Source organism: Typopeltis vanoorti, chromosome 2, assembly GCF_054136105.1.
Source record: "Typopeltis vanoorti isolate ZY-2024b chromosome 2, IOZ_Tvanoo_1.0, whole genome shotgun sequence".
In the NCBI taxonomy this organism is placed as follows: Eukaryota; Metazoa; Arthropoda; class Arachnida; order Uropygi; family Thelyphonidae; genus Typopeltis; species Typopeltis vanoorti.
The window spans coordinates 116,943,639-116,966,590 of NC_143550.1; the positions used below are offsets into that span (position 1 = coordinate 116,943,639).

Sequence of the window (22,952 nt, forward strand, 5' to 3'; positions counted from 1 at the left end):
TTTTATGTAGTCAGCCCACAAATAACTAAATTTGAATGTTTCACAAATCAAATGATCATCTTTCCCTTGACGAATACACAAATATGTAATTTTATTTCCCCTGAGATTCGCTCTATTTATTGTTGATACGAATCTTTAACAGGTCATCGCCTATTATATATATATATATATATATATTCGAAATCTTAAAGAAAATATTAGGATTTATCAGCATAATCGTGCTGATAACTTATAACTATATATAACTTATAAAATTTAATATATATATATATATACGCAATTTTCAGTTTTCAATATATATATATATATATTTAAATTTTAAATAGCGAAACAACTGAAATATTTTTCCAGTAGACCAAACGGTTTTTTTTTTTTTTTTGCTTTCAAATAAATGTGATTTATATGCTGTAGAATTCAATGAACAATACTACATTTTGTTTGCAGATTGTTCAGTACAGATATTAATGTCATTATGATTGATTATATGTAATCAACATAATGGTATTACAGTTACACAATTAACAGGCCCAGTGGTTAGCCTATCTGCTTTCCAGCCAAGAGGCCGCGGTCTCTTGGCTGGAGAGCGGATAGCTCCTCTTGGCTCCAGCCAAAATGATGTCATGGATGAATAAATATAACTAATTACCAGTGCAAGTATCAAAATAGCAAAAGTGGTAGGTTATTATTAGTAGAATGTTACAGATTGAAGCAGAGGGTGAGAGGGATAAAAGAAATGATGAACAAATGAATGCAACACAAAACCTCACGAGTAAGTAAAAAAAAAAAAAGAAAGAAAGAAATGTCTTTTTTAGAATTAATGTGTAAAATAAAGTAAATTTATAAAGTGAGTACAGTAAGATAACGATAGTTAATAATGTCAATCAAGATGAAGAGATGAAATCCGAATGACTTCGAATCTTAAGAATGATTGGAATTAACATAACTAAGTTATGTTGTTTGTTTGTTTTTAACGGATAAAATTCTGGCATTTTTCTTGTGAACAGAAATTTTCTTCGGAATACCATGGGCTCGCTCAGTTAATTTCCACTTTTCTATCCTGGGCTTTATATTGCTCATATTTTTCTTTAAATTCCCTCCAGAAGCTTTTCCTCTCTTTCTCTCTCTCTCTGTACTTCCTACTCAAAGGAGCAACGCAACCATTTAATTCCTATTTTATTTATTCTCCTGACCGCTAAGTATGTAGTCTGTTACTTGTTATAGTCAAATCCTCTGAGCACTCTCAATCTCCTTGTATCTTCCATCATATGCTAATTTAGGTAATTATTCTTTAATAGTTGCATGAATTTCATTTCCTTCTGCTCATGTGATTTCTCCTTCCAATTAATATTACTGTTGCCGAAGTTCTCATAATAATTACGCGCCTTCCACTTATTGAGTTTATTTGCCGATGCATACCTCCTATATTGTCTTTTGCATTTCCTGGCCTACAAAAGGATCAGAATAAATATTTTGTCCTGTTAGTTTCTGTCTCAAACCAGATTTCTGAAATGTACCGCTTCCATTTCACGGACACTGTTGAAATCCTACTTTTTTTTGACTGCAATTCATGTGCTATCATCAGTAATACTCTGCATCTTCTTTGCCTCTATTCACCCTGAAAACACTATAGCCTACTTCCTACCTAATAACTGTAGTTTCTCGGATTTTGCACTTTAAATCCTGCTCGGGTCGAAAGTACTTTTTTTCTGGAGTCTTACTTTGAATATCTTAAATAATATTAAAATATATTACATTTACAAAATTATTAATAAAACGCCGAATATATATAAATGATTCATTTATCCGCAATGATAGGATTTTATATATTTTTATTAATTTGATTAGTAATTCATTATTTGAAGAAAGCGGGAAAATCAAGTTATTTGCCAAAACAAGACAGAATCCTTGAATAATACATGTAAAAACTATAATGTGTTATTCAAGGATTCTGTCTTAAGAGTTAAACACAAAACAGTGACTACTGAAAAAATAAAAAGCGAAAAAAAATATAAATGACGAATTACTATGCCAAAATGATAAAAATCGAGTAGGCCTAAATGGAAAACCTGAATTGTTAACTTATAATTTAAAATTATCAGGTCGTAGTTCACTTGGGAAAATAATTTTAAATTATAAGTTAACAATTCAAGTTTTCCATTTAGGCCTACTCGATTTTTATCATTTTGGCATGGTATATTTATATTATATTCATTTATTTTTTTATTTTTGCTTTTAATTTGGTTTATCAGTTTAAGGCATTATTGAGGGTTTTGGGGTTTGCATGTAATTGAAGATAGATAAAGTAATGTTCTGTTAAACTACATGTTAAAATACATCTTTTATGTTATCACTACAGGAAAATGTGATTGTATTTCGATTATTTCTTTCCACATATTAATACTAACTGGTTAGCCAAACCTGACTCTAAACTGGCAAGCTAGATATTAAGTGCATATTAAGAATTTTAGGTTGTGGTCTATAGATAACATTTAACCCAACTATTATTGGTTGGCTTTTTAACATACTTCGATGCAGATTTTTTTGTTTGTATTCAAATTTTCGGTTAATTTCTATTACAATTATTTCTGTTTAGTGAATATCATTTTACTGCTTTTTTTTTTCACGTATACCAATATTTTTGAATACTTTTTATGTTTATATGAAGGATGGAAAATCCTTTCTCTCAGTTATCACTGTGTTGCCTAAATACACTTAAGGATTTTCTATACATCTGAATTTGATTTGGCCAATACTTCTGTTGTGTATTGCTAGGAATATTTTCCATCGCTTTTTTTTTTTTTTTCAGGTAAATGCAGGTTCTAGTAGAACGAGTCTTAAAGACAGGCAAGTTGTTGAGGGGCGCTCAGCTCCTTAGCGACTGGTTTTTCAGCCTAAAGGCTTTTATGAAGTTGTCTCTTAGGGATCTGCTTGCAAGGCAAACCACTACACATGACCAAGCGAGTCATGGCTTGATTGTTTAAGGTTGGATTGTTTGGGGAAGTCGACATTGTTGAATGGTTTTGTTTTTTTTTCGCTCCTTCTTTCTCTCTCTCTAATTTCAAAGATTTTATTTTGGCATTGTTGAAGGAAGTTTTATACCTGCAGAAGTATAAATTTCAGTTGGCAATTGGAACAGTTCAAAGGCTTCTTTTATTAAATTTTGCTATCTTTCGATTAGCATGTTAACTATATTTAATCTCTGATTGCTTGTAGGACTTCTCCCGTTGTCTTGTTATTATTGCAGTTAACAAAGTCCTCGTATTCGCTATCTATATTCTAAAGTTCGTAAACAATCTTTTATATTTTCAAGCCCGTTTTCCAATACTATATCCAAAGAAAACGACTGACTTGTGTTTGCTGTTCTGCTAGACCGCTCTTCTTCCTCTCTCTCTCTACTACAATATGCGCTGTTTGTTTAGTCTGTGCTTCCGATAGCTTCATGTTTTTATTATATTCTCTGCAGACATTCCGCTCGTCACGTTTAGAGTTAACTTATACTTAGCTTCAGAAAGGCCGGAACATGAAATGCAGTTTCTTCCGCAGTTCCTATGTTGCCTTCGGCTAATAGTTCTTCCAGGCATTTAACGTTTCAGAGTTGTTTCACTACTTGGATGACTTCCGTACGATTATCATAATGGCAACATCCTTTGATTTCCTACCACTGTTGGTCCACTATCTACTCCTACACCTTGAACGTTTGTAATGTTAAAACTACTTCGATTTATGATGAATTATATTATTCAGTTTGGCGAGTGGGGTTGATTTTAAACACTCATAATTAAATGCCATGACAAAAAAGCTGAAATCATGATGATTTATGATGAATTATATATTATTATTTTTTTTAAATAACGAAACCTGTGGTGCGATCATAATTAAAACAAATAATAGGAATAACATACAGTTAGGGCGCATGATTACAATAGAATCTCATTAAACGTGCGAAACGTGTTACAAAAAAAAAAAAAAAAAAACTAATTATTTAACACAATTTTGTATGACAATTTCCCATACTTTAGGAATAGTAAGAACGTCGTTACGGTTTAAGTTTGGTCTGTGTAGTAGGGCTTCAGAATTAATCAGCTTCGACATTGTCTCCCTCTTCACAAACATTCCCCATAAAGAAACAATAGAATTACTAACGCAAAAATTTCTGATATAGTTGAATTGTTCAAGTTTGTTATTGCATCAGGTTACTTCACCTGGAAAGGTCAAATTTACAAGCAAGAAGAAGGAACAGCAATGGGATCTTCTTTATCACCAAACTTAGCAAACTTGTTTCGAGAATACCTTGAAGAAAAAAATATTCAATTTTGAACCCAAACCAAAAATGTGGTTAAGATATGTCGACGACGTATTTGCATTCTGGGATCACCCGAACATGAATTACAACTGTTTCTAGATAAAATTAACCTTCATCATCGCATCAACTTTACGTTAGAAAAAGAATCTCCGCAGGATATCTCCTTTTTGGATTTACATATCCAAAGAAAAGAAGACGGTTCCATCGCCACGTCTATCTTTCGCAAGCCTACATTCTTAGGTCGCTACATTCACAATTCTTCCGCTCATCATCCATCTCAGAAATCTGGCATTATTAAATCACTAGTTTCCAGACCACACAAATTCTGCTCCTCTGAAGAATCTTTAAACCAGGAATTAAAAGTAATCAAAAATACAGCCATCCTAAATGGATATATCCGAAAACAACTCAAAACATCATCAGTCACTTCTCCACACATCAAACCAGACAGGAAGAAGTCCATAGGATTCCCATACCTCACGTCAAAGGCATCTCCGAACGTCTTTCTAAAATTATGAAGAAATACAATTTTGCCACTTCTTACAAACCTATCAACCAAATTTACAACTTGTTACCTTCTCCTAAGGACAAACTCTCGCCTTTGATGTTGCCTGGCGTTTATGAAATTCCATGCTCATGCAAATTGTCTTACTTTGGACAGACAGGTAGGTCTGTTCAGAAACACATCTCGGAACATCAAGACCACATTCGTCTTTTTAAACCGCAAAAATCTGGCCTCTCTCAACACGGAATTGAAAATCCAAACCATAGGATCCATTGGGAAAAGTCTAAACTTTTACATAGATCTTTATATAAACATGAACGTGTATACAAAGAAAGTTCTGAAGCCCTACTACACAGACCAAACTTAAACCGCAACGACGTTCTTACTATTCTTAAAGTATGGGAAATTGTCATGCAAAATTGTGTTAAATAATTAGTTTTTTTTTTTTTTGATGAGATTCTATTGTAATCATGCGCCCTAACTGTATGTTATTCCTATTATTGTTTTAAACTACTGTACTGATGATGTCCTAAGATACTTAGGATGAAATATTTACAATTAAATAATTTTCACTGTGGTTAATACGTGTGTTTCTTTTAATTATATATTCAATGTTATCTTCAGTTTGGCGAGTGGGATTGATTATAAATATTTTCACAATTAAATGTCATGAAGAAAACCTGAAATCACGATCACGACGATATCAATTGCTACTATAAAGCAGATTATTATCACCTGCTACAAGGATAACAATTTCCATTTGAAGTCGAATTTAAAATAATTATTTTATCATAATGGCAACATCCTTTGATTTCCTACTACTGTTGGTCCACTATTTACTTAAATGTTAAAATTACTTCAATTTATGATGAATTATATTATTCAATGTTATAGTACTTATAATAAGGACTGGCTTGAAGGGGCGAAGCAAGAATGCTTTTCATCTTCCCCGTTATCTGTAGAGGACAGTGTAGGGATAAGGTGTTATTGAGCTATTAAAGCTCTGATCATGGCAGGAGGGTAACAGCAGGTGTATTAATAAACTACATTTTATCATTTAGATTTTTGAATATTTTACTTTATAATCTTTAAATTATAATTTTCTTTATTGTTAAGAAAAAAATTAATTTTTACACTAATTAAAGTTTCTTTTTTTTACAATGTTTTTAATATATACGTAGCGCCATCTTACGTCAGGTATGCTAACATAGTTCCTGAGTGCTAAATACCTGCTTCAAATATTCTTTCCTTCTTTTTCCCAAAACTGGACTTTGTTTTCTCACTTTTTTTTGTGGATTAAGATAGCAGTTAATGTTCAGATAGATGATATTTCTGAATATGTACGTTCGGATATATCTTCATATTCATCTCAATTTCAGGTTTTTGAATATTATATTTTAAATATCTTTTTAATCTTTAATGTATAACTTTCTTCATTGTTTATAAAAAAATAATTTATTTAAGATTAATTAATTTATTAATTATTTAAGATCATTTTACGTGTTCGTAATATGTTCAAGTAGAACTTGGAGGTACGCCATCTGACGGACATGTAAATTTCACAAAGTAAATGACAAATCCTTGTAAGGATTTTGTTTCTTGCCGGTTTAAGGGATTTTCCCCGTCATTTACGGATTTAAAAACGCACCTGTTTTGATAAAAATCTCACACGTTATTATGACAACTAGCTGAATGGTCTCAGAATTCAACAATGTATAGTGAAAAAACAGGAAAGTGTTTTCAGATAATTGCTTATAACTTTAATCCCTGACAGCGTCCTGATATTTTCGTGGAATCATGCCAACATTTCTTTTATAATTCGGAAAGGTTTTCGAACAAAGTACTAATCTTTCTTTGCGATGTATGTAATAATGTACTGATGGGTGGAGGGGAGTTCTTTGGATCCCTTAGAGATGACACGTAATAATAATGATGATGATGATAATAAATAAAACTAAATTATTTTAGCTAATTATCTGTTGTTTGTGGTAATGAAATACAAACCATTGATCTCGTAATTCTTCCGGAATTTCAGTGAATCTTTCATCATACTTAGGGCTTTCCCCACGTCATGATCACAATGGAGGAGAAACCGAGAGGTAAACCAGTCATCGGATCTCACGAGATCCACGTCAGAGGGAAAATATTGTTCTGTTGGAGAGAAAGAATACATTTTTGAACATAACACTTTTTTAGTTAAAATTTTTTTTCAACTCATGTAAAAAATAAATAAAGGTTGGTGCACTTCAGAGGTGGTTGGCATTTTTATGAGTGTTTTTATTAGTTTAAAATGTTGTTACCTCTGTTATTCTATTGCTGGTATTTCAGAGGAAAAGTTTCTTTCTTAACCATTAAAAATAGTTGTTAGCAGGTGCTTCTAAATTGCAACTAACTTCCTGACTTCTTGTTTTTTTTCAGTATTTTCATTAATTTATTTTTCTCATATTAAATGAAATTTTTAGGAGATATCGGCTTAGGTTTTCTTTATATAAAATATATAAACTACCCAATTGGTTCAGCGATAAGATGAATAGTAGCGTCTGCAGATGGGAAAGTCAACTGGGATAAAATTCTCAAAGGAATCATAAGCCATGTAGGAAATCTCTATATAACAAATTTTCTATAAAAAAAAGAAAAGAAAAAGAAAAAGCTTCAATATCCACTCAGTACAAACTACCTCCATTTTACTCCGAATGTAAAATTCTCAGGAGTAACATTGAGTAACATATGAAAGAAGAACTGTTCCAATTTTTGGTGGGTAAGAAAAGAACAAAAAAGAAAAAGAGCAAGTAATGGCACCCCCACCTTTAACAATCTCTTCGTTTTAAGACAACAGCCTTATAATTTTCGAGCAACGGAAACCTATTACAAGCATAAACATGGTTTTGGACACATTTTGCCACATTAATTCCACTTTGCAAACTTTCGTTTGAATTATTGGATAATAAATACGAATTTTTATATTCTCCCTTTATCTTTTCATTTAATCCTTTTAGTTAAGCTTTTTGAATATTCTTTCTTCAAAATAAAGTGGCATATACATATAGCTGTCTATTATATAAAAGAAATGTGATGTTTGGAGTATTATCACGATGCACAAATCAATCAACGTTATTCTTCTCAGCACTTTATCAACGGGTACGAACTCATTATTTACATAAATATGCGTTTATGTAATGTAAATTAAAACAGAATTAGTCCTGATTATTCGTATTCGAAATATGAGACTTAATTTCCATGCATTAAGCTTATTTATACATCTTTATAAGAACAGGCATAGCATGTAATGGATTTTTTTTTGTTTCATTTAGATAAATAAAATACTATATTACGTAAACATTTTTTGTAAACATTTTTTTCTAGACGGAAGGCAATTAAAAATATTTCTAAGATGTGAAATTTTCATTTATACCAAGAGTAATATAATACGATTCAGGAACCGAAAGACTAACTATGAGGTGTTGGGAACAGGAGAAGGATGCGTTTGGAAATTATAATGTACAACTGTAATCTGAGTTTCTTCAACCGATCCAAAACAGGCCATATAAAATGGACCTAAAAGTCACATTTAAACAACGAGCAGTCGATTCCTAATTTATACGGATATGCATAACCGAAATGCAACCATGTGGACAGATCAGCATAAAATACCTACTATTATAAAATAATAATAATAAATACAATTCCAGTACGAATTCTACAAACTCAAGTAGAAGATGAAACCAATGGTATATCTTTATTTAATCATTGTATTGGTCACCGTGAACAAGTAAACAAGCGGGGAGAGCTCGGAGTGTATTAAAAATATATATATATATATATATATTAAGGATACCAAGTAATTTTATAAACTTGGTTTTTTTTATATATAGAACAGTAATGATAATGATTAGTTATTTTTTAATAAGGTGTAATGCTGTGTATCAAGTAGATGAGACGGGAGTACATTGGAAACAGGCATTAGGTTGAGAGAGAGAGAGAGATTCTTTCATTGGTGTTTGAAATTTGACTGCCATATGAATGCTCATCTTATTTGTCAATAATTAACATAACTGAATAGTTATTAGTTCGTTTTGCAATACTTCTTCCCCCCCCTCATCAATAGTGTATTATGTTGTAGCTCAATAATTATTAAAATTTATTCACGAAAGAATTTCGAGACTTTAGCTAATGAACAAATACACTGATATTTTCCAGTAATGGAGTCTCCATAGTTCAGCTGGTATCAACGATGCCTTTGGATTGAAAACATCTGGTTTGAATCCCTATTGAAGCAGAATTATCCACTCTCATTAGCAGAAAATATAATAGCTTCATACTACACAGCCTTAATTGTTTCTGTCATAATTCAACATAAAAAAAATAACAAATTACTTGCTCATTTGAAGTGTGAATATTCTTCTCCATATATTAATCTTGAAAATAGAAACGCCTATTTTATTCCCATTGAAAGTAAATAGCTGAGAAAAGTTGTGGGAGAAAAAAAATCACAACTTAAAAATTCAAACTTTATTGATTGTAAATGCCAGTTCAAGGTTTAAAAATTTAAAGTCTTCTAATTAGTAGCTATCGACAATTCATTGCAATGCCAACTGGATTTCTGTAGTCCATAATTAATAGGCTACTTATCCTTCAGTGCATTTTAGGGATTCGCCTTATAAATGATGCTACACATTTGGTGGTCCAGAATAAACAAGGGTCACTTCAAAAGTTTTGTAGTACTCCTGTTGTTAAACAAATCATGTATTTAACAAAATACATTTTACAGGTTAATATTAGTTTTAATATTAGGTTTAATACCGTTTTTCTTCATAATGCGATCCACATAGATAATAAATAACAGCAGAGATAATGTGCACCCCTGATTCACACCACATTTTACATCAATTTTCTTCCTGTATCTCCTTTAAGTCAAACAGTCAGAGTAAATGACAATACAATGTCCCATTTATACCATACAGCTGTAGCATTTTTAACAGCTTTCCTCTCGACACCTTGTCGCATACCTTTTCCAGTTCTACAAAACTCAAATACACATCCTTGTTAAATTCCCATGATTTATAAACTATTTGTCTTAAAATATGTTACTGAACAACCTACATTTGGCCTAAACCAAGTTCGTTTCCGTTCCACGATTTTTCTTAGCCTCTTCTCAATTATGTTTGCTTAAATCTTATTATGAACAATCAGCTAGGTAATTGCTTTGCAATTCTCGCATGCAATTTTATTTTCCTTTTTCACAGATAATTCTATAAGAAATATAGTCCAATAATCATCTAGAATTGGGTCCTATAACTAGGTCATCTGAATTAGGGACTGTAGCCACAGTAAAGGTTTTATATCTCCATATTTGAGCATTTCTAGTCGAATATCGTCTACTATGCTGCCTTTCAACATTTTAGGGTTTTATTGACTTTTTCATCCTCTACTATTGATATGTATTCCTGACTGCATTCCTCTTGAATATTTTCTACCACTCTTCTGTCACTGTTTCATTCAGCAACCTTTCAAAGTAATTACTCTAAACATAGAACTTCTTTATGTTCAGTTTTCTTATCACTTTTATCATCTCCAATTTAGTTTGCCATACTCTTTCCTATTTGCACACTTTTTAAAAGCCTCCAGGACATTTTGTTGCCTTCCTCATATTAATCTTCTATATCCTTACTAGTCTTCCCATGACCTTTGTTTAGCTGTATTTACACATTGCTTTGCTTTCGTACATTTCCTCTGTATTCTCTAAGACCACAAGCTGATTCACTTGGTAGGAACTTTCGAAATGTTTTCTTCTGTTCCAGGACTGCCCTTTAATTTTCTGAATTACAAGGAGTTTTGATTTTTCTCTCTTTTCAGACATCTTCCGCACACTCATCCCTCGCTGAATCAATCGATGTTTTATTCGGAATTTTCCAATGAGTCTCTAACCTTTGCTTCTTTTCTTCAAACTCTTTCATTTTATCATGAATAACATTTGTATATTTGAGTTCATAGTTCCCCTCTGAAAGCAGCTAAAAAAAATGGAAATGTTGATTACTTTTCTTTTGGAACATCTTGAAGATATCGCATAGTCAATGAGATATTTCTTGTTTCCTGTGTCTTCTCCCCATGTGAATTTGTGCACATTTGTATGTTGGCGCATGGTGTTAGTAATAACTACTCCGTGTCCAGAACAAAAATCCAGCGTGTACTTACTATTATTATTAACTTTTCTCTTTTCTCAAAATTATCCGCAAATATTTGTATGTTTGATGATCACTTCTTGCTCTGCTGTTTAAATCTCCAAGAAAGCCCGGCTATCTTTCAGCTGTCTTTTCAGTAGTGTGGGACCATGAGCAAATAAGTCTCATTGTCCAATTTCCCAGTCTAATATTTGCCCACATCACTCTACACGATATTTCCTACCATTCAAGAAGATTATCCTCATATTTAGTGTTTAATATTATAGCTAATCCTCCTTTCCCCTGGTTGTTATTTCCAGAGCAAAATATCTTGTAATGGTTATTTAGGAGAATCTGTACTATTGTTTGTCTTTTTTCATTTCATTAACCACCATTACGTTACTGCTTTGGTTCTTCTGCCAGTTCAACTTCTTCTTTTCCATTTGCCTCTTATGATGGTTCCAATCTTGAATTGCTGCACATGTATATATATACATGTGCAGCAATTGCACTTTTTTTTTCTCGTATTCTGAAGAAAATCTCTGATCTAGTTGATAAATATAAAATTCCAATAAACATTGAACAGGATAACGATGACAGAATACGAAACTCTAATAAATTGCGATAAAATTCATCAGACCATCTCCTTGCTATTTTTCCTGGAGAGAATGCGAAAAGACCTTGAGAATCGGACAGTCAACGACCTTGATCGATGTTATTCTGTCTCCGTGGAGGTTACTCAACTTCTAACAAAAGAAAATAGCCACTCGCAACACATCCTGTAATTTCAAAAGAGGTCAATGCCGAGTAAAAGTTGTTGAAGTGAAAGTGAAGATCATAAAAGAAGAAAGCGAAGTGAAAAAAAAAAAAAAATGCAAGTCCCTAAGGGAAATTGTTAGACACAAAGTTCTTTCTCCCTTTTGAATTGCGGGACAAAAGCGTGATCAAAAGACAGTCTACATCCAGTTTTATTACAAATAACGGTCTTATTTAGATATATAAATCATTGTCAATAACTGATTATCAATTTAAATAGACCTAATAAAGACATTATTGCAGACGATATAGTTCCCTTTATTGTTTCCTACTATTATAAAAATAATTAATGAAGTTGAACCTGTTTATTCCATTTTATAGTTCCTATCAATGCTTTAAAAATAAACAAAAATTATTCCACTTAATTGGTTCATTGGGTCGAATTTAGCCAAAGAATATGTGAAAGTAGAAATAAGAAAATGTACATTAACGCGCAATGTACATTTCTTTTGAAAAAGTCAAGTTTCAGGTCAGCAGGCCTAGTAAACGCAAAGCTGATCACGTGATAAGTTGCTCCTCGACTATTTGAAAGCATGCATTTTTCCAAATGAAACCCTGAATAGTGGGTTAAGAGTGACATACTTCTATACACTCACTCAGCTGGAGGCACGGAAGAGATCAGACCGTCGATTCTAATAGAGTAAGCGTCCGCTATAAAACAGTACGTCACAGCTGTTTAGTAAGGGTCACAGCTGCTCGTGATGTTTCGAATGAATACATCTATTGGCTGAGTAACTTTAAAGCAATATCAAAAACCAACAGAATCATATGATGTTAACAACGATGACGGTGGCAATCGGTAATAAAATGCACTCAACACATTCACTGCGGGTTGTGTATCAGGTTGTACTTGTGCATCATAAGTCCAGACAGCCTGCTGTGAAAGTGTTATGAAAAAAAGCATTTTTTCCTAAAAAATTAAAACCAAAACTTTTTTAAATTAAAAATTAATAATATAGAAAGATAAAATAAATATTACTACTACTAAAATAACTTTATAATTAATATATCTCTAAAGTTAAAATTCAAAAATAATATTTCATTTAATACACCAAATAGTGTTTTTTATAGTCTTCTATAACAAAGACAATTTTTATGATTTCATGTAAGATTTATATATATATATATAAGCGTTGTCAAAATATGCAGAGATGTGATTCTCTGTAATTAATGTTAATGTTACTTCAATTTATTATTTAAATTTTACTAATATCTAACTTATCTATATAAGCAATTCATTTTCAAAAAATGAGAATAAATGAAAATTAAAAAGTTTAAAAAATCACCGCTAAGGTACTATTAAAAGGTTTAATGTAAGGCACTGTATTATATAAAAATAGTTTAATGTAAGGCACTGTATTATATTTTCCGTAAACCTTATATAAGAAACATGCATAAGAAAGATTAAATACGAATTTGTTTAGGGGTAGATTATTTAGTTTGGCCTTTAATTAAATAATGTTACTTTACTTTATTTTAGTTTATTAATATCATAAGTACTTTTCTCTAAGCCCATTATTTCACCAAATGGGAATAAATTAAAGAGTGTGCAAAAATGAAGGTTATAAATAGAAATCTTACTAGACGTTTGGGAGTAATCACGCGAGAGGAGTAGACATTCATATTCGCTGGACATTTGTAGATAAAATACTTTTTTCCTCCCACCATATTAGAATGATTATTATCTTTTATGCTCCAACTATTAAAATTGATTTCGACGATGCTCTTTGGGAGAAAAGACCCGGACTCAAATCCTGGCTAGAACGCGAAGAACCTTCATCAGGACTTTTCAATGAAGGCCATTAGCTAATTTCATGGAGAGGTGGAGGGATGGAAAGAGACAAACTGGGCAGAAATACATGAACTCAACAGCCATGATCGGAGCATTAGTCAGCTTTTTAAAGAATAGGACATTTGAACCAAACAGGCAATGGTAAATAGGAATAGTAACTTTTCTGAACACCTCGGAGAATAAATAGACTGTAAGAATAGTTGATAGTCATGAGTCCAATTGTATAAAAACAAAACGACGGACAAAGCTGTGGGAGATCCTTCGGGAAGAAACAACTACAGGGATTTTGAATTTTGTTACGAATTTGATCTTGATGTTTGGATCAATCATCTGGGAAAAATAAACAAGGCCTAGTGGCTGCAAAATTAAATAGATTATGTGTCCAATAGTTTGGTAATACCATTACTTAGGATTTACGCACTTGCATCAACTCATACTAATTGGTCCTTCATCAGTAATCGTACAGATATCAGTAGACGTTTTTTTTAAAAAAAATGAGCACGGTGAAATCACCTTGTCGATGAAACACTGAAATGTTTACGCAATTTTCAAAAGATGATCAAATAGTAGCGGTGCATCCGAAATTCAAATAATCATGAGGTACTTGCAATGTTTTCAAAATACAGACCCAAAATACGTTGCATTGCTTTAGCAGAAAAGGAATACTGAAAGATTTATGACAGAAAGGAATTGCACATCATCTATTTACAAGAAAGCTGAATTTTTAGCCTCAGTTAAACGTGTCTACGACTTGCAAATTAATTGCAAGGCCAGTGTGTGTGTGTGTGTGTGTGTGTGTGTGTTTAGGACAGAATCATGGTAAAATATGGATCTTGTATTGCAGTCAGTTTCAGCAATAATATTTAGGTGTATGATGAATAAATTTTTGGTTGAAGCAGTTTCAAGAATTCTTGATATATAAGGAGGTTTCCTTTATAAAGGAGTATCTCATATATTATACCTCTTATAAAGGAGTAAGCCTATATAAAGGTTGCTTGCATCCTCCGGTTCTTTCCAGCCTAAGGTCAAATGTCATGACAACCCATAACTGAGTTTTGGACGCATACATTTCGTAGCTATGGATGTTTGAATGCGTGACTGTGCGCGCTCATGTCGTTGACAGTTTGATTTTATATTGGTAGATTTTAAATCGATTTTCGGCAATATTCCTTCTCGGCCTTATGTTGAACATACCTGTTGTAGAATACCATAATTTACTAAATTAAATGTATGACTTTGCTTCAACAGAAAAAAAAAAGATGATATACATGTTTTCCTAGGGATGGAATACCACATTTGTTCTTCACCAGACAGAGTTTTTATTGTTATTGTTGGATTGTTTGAAAATACAGAAATTAAATTTCTTATAATATATCCTTTTATAAAATCTATATCGGGTTGTTCTTATTAAGAGATTTAACTTTGATCAACTTGGCGAGAAGATATACTTAATCTAAAATAATAAGCTAGGTATACATATTATCACGGACAAAGTAGGATGGAATATTTCGACCAAATAGATAGTTATTTATCAAAATTGTCGTACGAATATCAATAAATGGAACGCTAAGAAAAAAACGAGGAAGGAATTGCATTTAGCCGGAAACTGTCTTTTAGCCTATACAATGAAGCTAGTTTCATTAATACGTAACGGCATTGTAGGGGAGATATAATGAATAATAATAAAAATAAAAAATAAAAAATAAAATGGTTTCGCAGTTTGGAGGTAAGGAAGACTTAGTTTCCTCATAGAACAAATTAAAAATTTCGATTTTTTACTTTTTGTTTCAGTTGTGTTTTAATGTTAACTCATATTTTACTTTTCAGTTATTTTGGAGACTAGCCTGCAGGTATCTTTTATGTTTAGCTGTAAGTGCGAGGGATATAACGAAATGGATCAAAGATATCAGTATGGGAATTTCTTCAGTATATGACGTGATTGGGGTTAGAAAGTTGGTAACCTCCTCTTTCCGAATATGTTACTGATTATAACCAGAAATGCTCGGACTATAACTTCGTCCATATCGGAAAAATAATAATTCTTAAAAATTAAAATTAAAATATAAATAAATAAATTGTTCACTAGCTAGTTTATTTATAATACAAAGCTTAATTGTATATTGAAATATATTTTTCACACTCTTTTTTTTTAAAGTATTTTACAATGATATTTATAATAAATTCTTATAAATTTTATATTTACTGAAATTTTTCTTCATTTTTTTTTAATTGTTTTGCAGAATAATGCACTTCGTCCAATATTAAATAAATATTTTGCTATTTGAATTTTTTTTTATGTAGCAGACGATTTAATATCGTCTGTTACAAATCCTAATCCTAATCCTGTCTTTTTGAGAAGGATCTGTTACAAATGCGAAGTCTAAATTATTGAAACGTAATCTGTCTTTTAGAAGAGAGGAAGCGATGTTCATTTTTTTTTTTTTTTTTTTTGAAGTGTTTCTCTTAAACCAGAAATCAAGTGATCTGGATGTGGAACTACATGAAAAGGTTTTGAATAAAAAAAAAGTTCAAATGTCTGGTAGAATATAATATGATTGCACCTGTCAAAATGATAACAGATGAACATATTATTAACCAAGAGACTATAAAGTTAATTTTGGCTAGAAATTTGAACATAAAGAAATTTCTTTTCCGTAAAGATAAAATATATTTTACTGAAGAACAAAAATTACAAGAAAAGAAAAAAGAAATAAAATTGACTTCAATCTGATCATATACCATTATTTTTATTCATTAATTCAAATGTGTATATAAATATATCTGTGCATATACTGTTAGTGATTTACTTTTTTTTTCTTTTTTAAAAATAGGAAAAAAAGTCATTCGAACACATAACCCGCACTCACCAATGTGAACCCCTGAGAGAGGTCAAACAAGGGTCGCGGCCACTATTAGATAACCAAGATAGTGAAGGCAAAAAATATGCTATTGGAACAAAACATCACCTAATAGACAGAAAAACATAACAAGCATAGGAACATGGAATGTAAGAACTCTTCACCAGGAAGGAGCATTGGAAATACTACTGCATGAATTAGACAACTACCGATGGGAAATGATTGGACTCTGCGAAACCAGATGGACTGGAAAAGGAGAATTCCACCATGGACAGTTCAAAATCTTAACTTCAGGCAGGGTTAAACGTCAGGCTTAACTTCAAACACCAAGAAGGAGTAGCACTTATATTAAAACCAAAGGCTCAAAACACTCTATTGTCTTACAATCCTATCTCACCTAGGATAAATAAAGCAAGATTTAAAACACCAATCGGATCACTGACAATTTTTCAAGTATACTCATCAACTTCGACATCATCAGAAGAAGACATTGAGGAGTTCTATATAGATTTGCAAAAAGCAATACAGCAGACATCAAGTCATTATCTCCTAATTGTAATGGGGGATTTAAACGCAAAAGTAGGCAAAGACTGGGATACCTGGCCAATAGTAATCGGAAAGTTCGGGTATGGAGAAAGCAATGAATAGCAAAAGACTGTTAAACTTCTGCTCAAATAATAGACCAACAATAACCAACACTCTCTTTAAACATCCAAAACCTCAAAGAAAATGGACATGGATATCACCAGACAGACAAACCAAGAATATGATAGACTATATTATTGTAAACCAAAGATGGAAATCAAGTATTCTAAATTGCAGATCCTTCTCTGCAGATTGTGGATCAGACCACAAGCTAGTATTAGCAAACCTAAGAATAAAGTTAAAATCTGGAAGTACTTTTAGAGTCAAAAGGGGACTGAATGCAAAAAAAAAAACTACAAGAGAACAATATTCTACGAAAATATCAACTATAACTAGATAAAAATCTGAAGGAACTACCAAAACAAAATAAAAACATCGAAGAACATTGGTCCAAATTAAAGGAAGTAATATTAAATATTAAATTCGGTAGAAAAAACAATAAGTTACACAGAAAGAGAAAATAAAAAGGATTGGATCTCGAATGAAGTAAAAAAGGTTAAGCGATCAAAGGAAAAGCATGAAACTAAAACAGAACTATAACAGAAATGAATATAATAGATTACCCAGAGAAATTAGAAAACTAATTAAAAGAGACAGGAATAACTGGTTAGAAGAAAAATGCAAAATAGCAGAAAAGCTATCAAAAGAAAATAACCTTCATGGATTATATAAACAAATAGACCAAATTAGTAAGACACGGACAACAAAAATTATAATGATCAAAAACAAAGGGACAACTAATTGAAAGAAAAACAAAAAGAATGGACAGATGGGAAGAATAGTTCAAATATTTATACAATAAAAGCAGCTCCCAGGATATTACGATTCCAGCCACTGAAATGGAAGAGGAAACAAATATCTTTACCAGAGAAATAATTGCACACAGCATAGAAAAACTCAAAACTAGGAAAGCACCTGGCATTGATCAAATACATGCAGAATTCTTAAAAGCAGAAAAGGAACATCTTTTAGAACCATTAAAAACATTATTTGAAAGGATCTACAAAAACGAAGCAGTGCCTACTGATTGGACCAAATCAGTCATAACTCCTATATATTAAAAAGGAGATAAAATAGATTACAATAATAATTACGGAGGCATTAGCCTCCTCAGTATTCCAAGTAAGGTTTTTACGAAAGTACTCCAAAAGCAAATTAAGCCATATATAGAACTGCACTAGGAGAAGAACAAGTAGGTTTCAGACCAGGATGAAGCACAATTGATCAACTATTCACCTTAAGACAGCTAATAGAAAAGACATTAGAGTACAACCAAAGTTGCTACATGAATTTCATAGACTTTAGTCAGACATTTGATTCAATCCGTAGAAGAGAACTATGGAAAACCATGGAAGAATTTTGAATTCCCAACAAAACCATAAGAATAATAAAGAATCTGTATGAGAAATCTGAAAGTGCAATACGAATGGAGGACACCTTAACCAACTAGTTCCACACAGAGAGCGGAGTAAGACAGGGATGCAATCTGTCACCAGACCTGTTCAATCTTACACTGGAAGAAGCAACCAATAAGGCCTTAAACAATGAAGACTCCGGAATCAAAATATATGGGGAAAATGTAACAAATTTAAAATTTGCAGACGACATTCATTACTTGCAAGCACAGAAGAAAATCTACAGCAAATTTCTGATAAAATAAAGGAGTGTATAAAATCTGGATTAAACATAAATATAGACAAAACAAAAATTAATAGGAAAAAGAAGCAACAATCTGAAAATTGAAATTGATAGATAGTAAGAATCTAGAGCAGGTAGAAAACTTCACCTACCTTGGAGGAGTTATTGAGTACAATGGTGAAATTATAAAAGATATAAACAGACGAATCAGTCAAGCATCCCAAACGTTTGGACGACTTAATAAAATATGGAAGTCAAGAGACATCAAACAAGTAACAAAAGTAAGAATCTATGAATAAATGGTCCTCCCAATACTCCTCTATGGAAGTGAATGCTGAAATCTCAAAAAGGCTGAAGAGAAAAAATTATTAGTTTACTGAAATGGGTTGGCTAAGAAGATTACTTGGAGTATCTCTGCTGGATCGACTAAGAAACGAAGACATAAGGAAACGACTAAAATAAGAAATAACAATAATAGACAAAATCCAAGAAAGAAGACTGCGATGGTTTGGCCATGTGACCAGAATGGGAACAGAAAGACTACCATCTAAAGCCCTGAATACAACGATAAAAGGTTAAAGATCCAAAGGACCGTCCAGAATTAGATGGATAGACAAAATAAAAGAGGACCTGAAAACCAAATCACAACAAGCGACACCAAACTGGACAGAATTGTTCGGACTCTCCCGGGACAGACAGAAGTGGAAAGAGTTTATTCGGCCTCATCATCATCCACATAGATGATAGAAGAGAGAACACATAAACAGACATGCAGAATAAAAAGATGGATAACTTGCTTATAATTCTACTAATGATGATTTAATTTTAAGTATTAATTTTACGTATGCCATATATTTTAGAAACTCACTGCATTAAAGATAACTACCTAGAAACACTTTAGAGCCAATTAAGCAGGTTTTCAGAAATTTAGAAACACATTACAGTCAACTAAGTTTTTTTTTTTTTTCAATATTTAGAAAACATACCTTACAAGCTAAATCTAAAGCCATGAGAAGCAGTACAATAGGCAAATACACACACAATTAGCACCCACTTATACAATATACAGTACAGTACAATACAATATGTATATACAATTCAAAATAACCGATCAATTAATGTAGAAGAAAATAAAATTTATTATTATATTTTAAAAACAAAAATGTGTAAATGTGGATTTTTGAATTTTACGGAAATATATTTTCGAAATTATTAACGTTTCCTCAACTTTTAGTATAATTGTTTTAATTTACAAAAATGTTATAGAATTATAAATATTCTAAATTCATTGAACTCTTGCTTACTCTTAGTTTGTTATTTAAATGATATCTCAGCGCTGTAGTTCACAACTAAATAAGAGATATACTGAGCCAATGTTAGATAAAGAAAGCAAACGCAAATTAGATCCAACTCAGCTGCCTACACGTTAACGCAATTTTTTGCTCATTCTCATAGCTCACATTAATGGGAAAAAAAATCATCATTTACTTCTTTGAGCTTCACTGAACACCTTGCATACATGAAACTGATTAATACATCTCTTTAGATACAAGAAATGGGATTGTAAGTTAGTTTCAAAGCAGTTCTTACCTTTAATTACATCTTCCGGCTGACTAAGGAACTGATCGCGCAGTTGCTCCAGCGAATGCTGATCAACAGGTAGTTTATGAACTGGGACAGACATTCCATAAAGTCCACACGGCACCGATTCGGTTGAGGTTTGAAGCACTTCTAGCTCGTAGCATTTCGCTTTCACCATTTCACCTGTGTTCAAGGTCATTAGGAACACGTGATTTTGATAATTCAAGTGACGAAATTTTCCCCCAATCTAACGTGTCGAATACCTTTTGGACAGGAAACTTGTTTACGTCATTAGAAACACACACACACACACACACACACACACACAGCCGCACAGGTAGTCACATGAGGTGAAAGTTAGGATTTCCGGTTTAGTTTTCAATGACCACCTAGTGAGACTATACCTTCGGGGTTTGTTCTACTTTCAAGAAGCTGCTTCGTAGTTCTTTTTTTTTTTTTTTTTACTTTCGTTTTGCAATCAGAGCGGAAAAAAAAATAGCAAAAGAAAAAATTCACTTTTGGTTTTTTAGATTTGTCACAGTTGGCCTAAGACATCAAAGACCAGAAAATAAAATGATTTTCTGTTGCTATTGACCCTATTCGCATTAATTAAAATTTAATTAAATTAAAATCTAATAGCATTAAAGAAAAGAGTAAATGTAACAACAGTATTTTTATTCATTAAAATGAAATTCTTCGTAAAAATAAATTATTAAAATAAGTTTGGATATGATATTCTAAATAAACACATATCAAGCCATATACGCTTTTAAAAAATAAACAGATATAAATGAAATGCTTAAATAAGCTAGATGGCGCTTATTGATCATTAAAGTAACCCGGATGTATGATTATCCTGGTTTATGCAGCTCGCTGACGCCATGGAAGTTAGCATTTCATTTCAACTATTAGAAGTCTGAATCTCAATCCTCTCAATCCTCAATAACTATTTAATTTTTTATAGTACAACAATATTAAATAATAAAATAATGAATACTAACGTTTTTTCGTGCTTCAAGTTTTTTCTTATAATTTTAGAGCAACTTCTTTTAATCCAGTATCACAATTATCCACTAGCTGTGGTCCAAATCTTGAAAATAAAGATTATTTGAAGATGTTTAAGCCGATATCATCGTTAGGATTACACATTTATTAATATGTAAACAAATTACGATCAGGATAACTTATCGTGAACACACCTCAGAAATATCTCAAACAATAGTCAGCTAATAGTCATCTGAATAAGTGCAAATAATGCTATTTGCACTTAAATCAGATTTATGCTCTACAAATAAATGCAATAACAGCTTACTTATATTCAACATAATAATATCCGGCAGATAGAATGGAAGACTTTACACACAAACAGGATTTCGATTGTTAATCACATTTATACGTTAAAGTTATCTAAATATAATTTATTTCAAGATAAATAAAACATAGAGTAGAATAATAAATGTATAAAAAAATTAGAATATTTTTATGATTGAATACAGAAGGAAAAAACAGAATTTCAGGTATTACTTTGGACATTAATAAATATTTAAAATAAAAATGAAATAAAATAAGCATAGCTGGTTACGACAATACGACAAAGTAATATTGTAATATTTTAAATAATTACAGAATTACGATACGACAATGTAAATAAATAAAAATTGTACAGTGCGTTTGAGTAATATCGCCTGGCTATTACTCATTTAATCGTGAACTAAATTTAGATATTTTCGAAACGAAATAAATCAATATTGCTGATGGGATTTTACTCAACTGTAGCAAATTTTCCTAAATATGAACTGATATCAATTCTCTTTCAAGAGGCTCCAAAAGTTCTGATAATTTGCATCTTTACACACTTAAAGTAATAGACCATCTTAATAATTTAGCCATCAGCGAAATGCTCATAACAGAATATTCTACTGCTTCTCTCTCTCTCTCTCTCTCTCTCTCTCTTTCTCCAGTTTCATACTGCTTCACTAGTAGCTGTCTTTCGATGCATGCATGTATAATTAAAGTTTGGATCCCGAGAACGTCATTAGCAGACAGAATAGCATTGAGATAGTGGAACGCAACTCAGTACACACGCTGCGAAGAAAGGGATGCATTTCACATATCGCTGAACAAATCGGTCGGAGTTTCCAGAAATATCTCATCAAGAATCAGTTAACTCTGTATAACTTTTAATGCCGTGATTATGCTGATTTCAAAAATGTTTGTTTTTAATATCTTTAACAACTCTTGAAATCTAAGCACCAAAGTCGAAATTAAAAACGATATGGCCAGCATTTCAATTAACAGACATGAATATTAAATATGCAATTTGGTATTATTATAAGAGATGTGCTGTCTAATTCGTGATATTGCTGTAGCTTTTTTGCATCCGACAATATCAACATATAGGCCAACTGTTGGCAAAAATAAATCTGATGGAAATATACTAATTCAAATTTTATGTGGTTATACATTTTTTTTCCTATAGAAGACTAATAAATGTTTTTTTTAAAACATTATTGCACATTAATTTATTTTTTATTAACAAACTAAATCAGACCGTACTAGAATCGTATTATTGTATTAACCATTTTATTATTGTATTATCATTATTGCATTAACCAGATAGATAGTTAAATGGTTAATTTTGCTTGAGACAATCAAT

At 31.7% G+C, this 22,952-nt stretch overlaps 1 protein-coding gene across 1 annotated transcript in view; it reads right to left on the reverse strand.

The window, feature by feature from the left end:
* LOC150109365 (motile sperm domain-containing protein 2-like) overlaps window positions 1–20,423 on the reverse strand; it is a 39,543-nt gene extending 19,120 nt beyond the window's left edge. Inside the window, exons 1-2 of the mRNA XM_090407726.1 lie at window positions 20,306–20,423; window positions 6,813–6,959 (exon numbers count right to left, since the gene is read on the reverse strand). Coding sequence (XP_090263852.1) covers window positions 6,813–6,959; window positions 20,306–20,399 — 241 coding nt within the window. The 5' untranslated portion in view covers window positions 20,400–20,423. The remainder of the gene's footprint in view (window positions 1–6,812; window positions 6,960–20,305) is intronic.
* Between the last annotated feature and the right edge of the window lie 2,529 nt (window positions 20,424–22,952).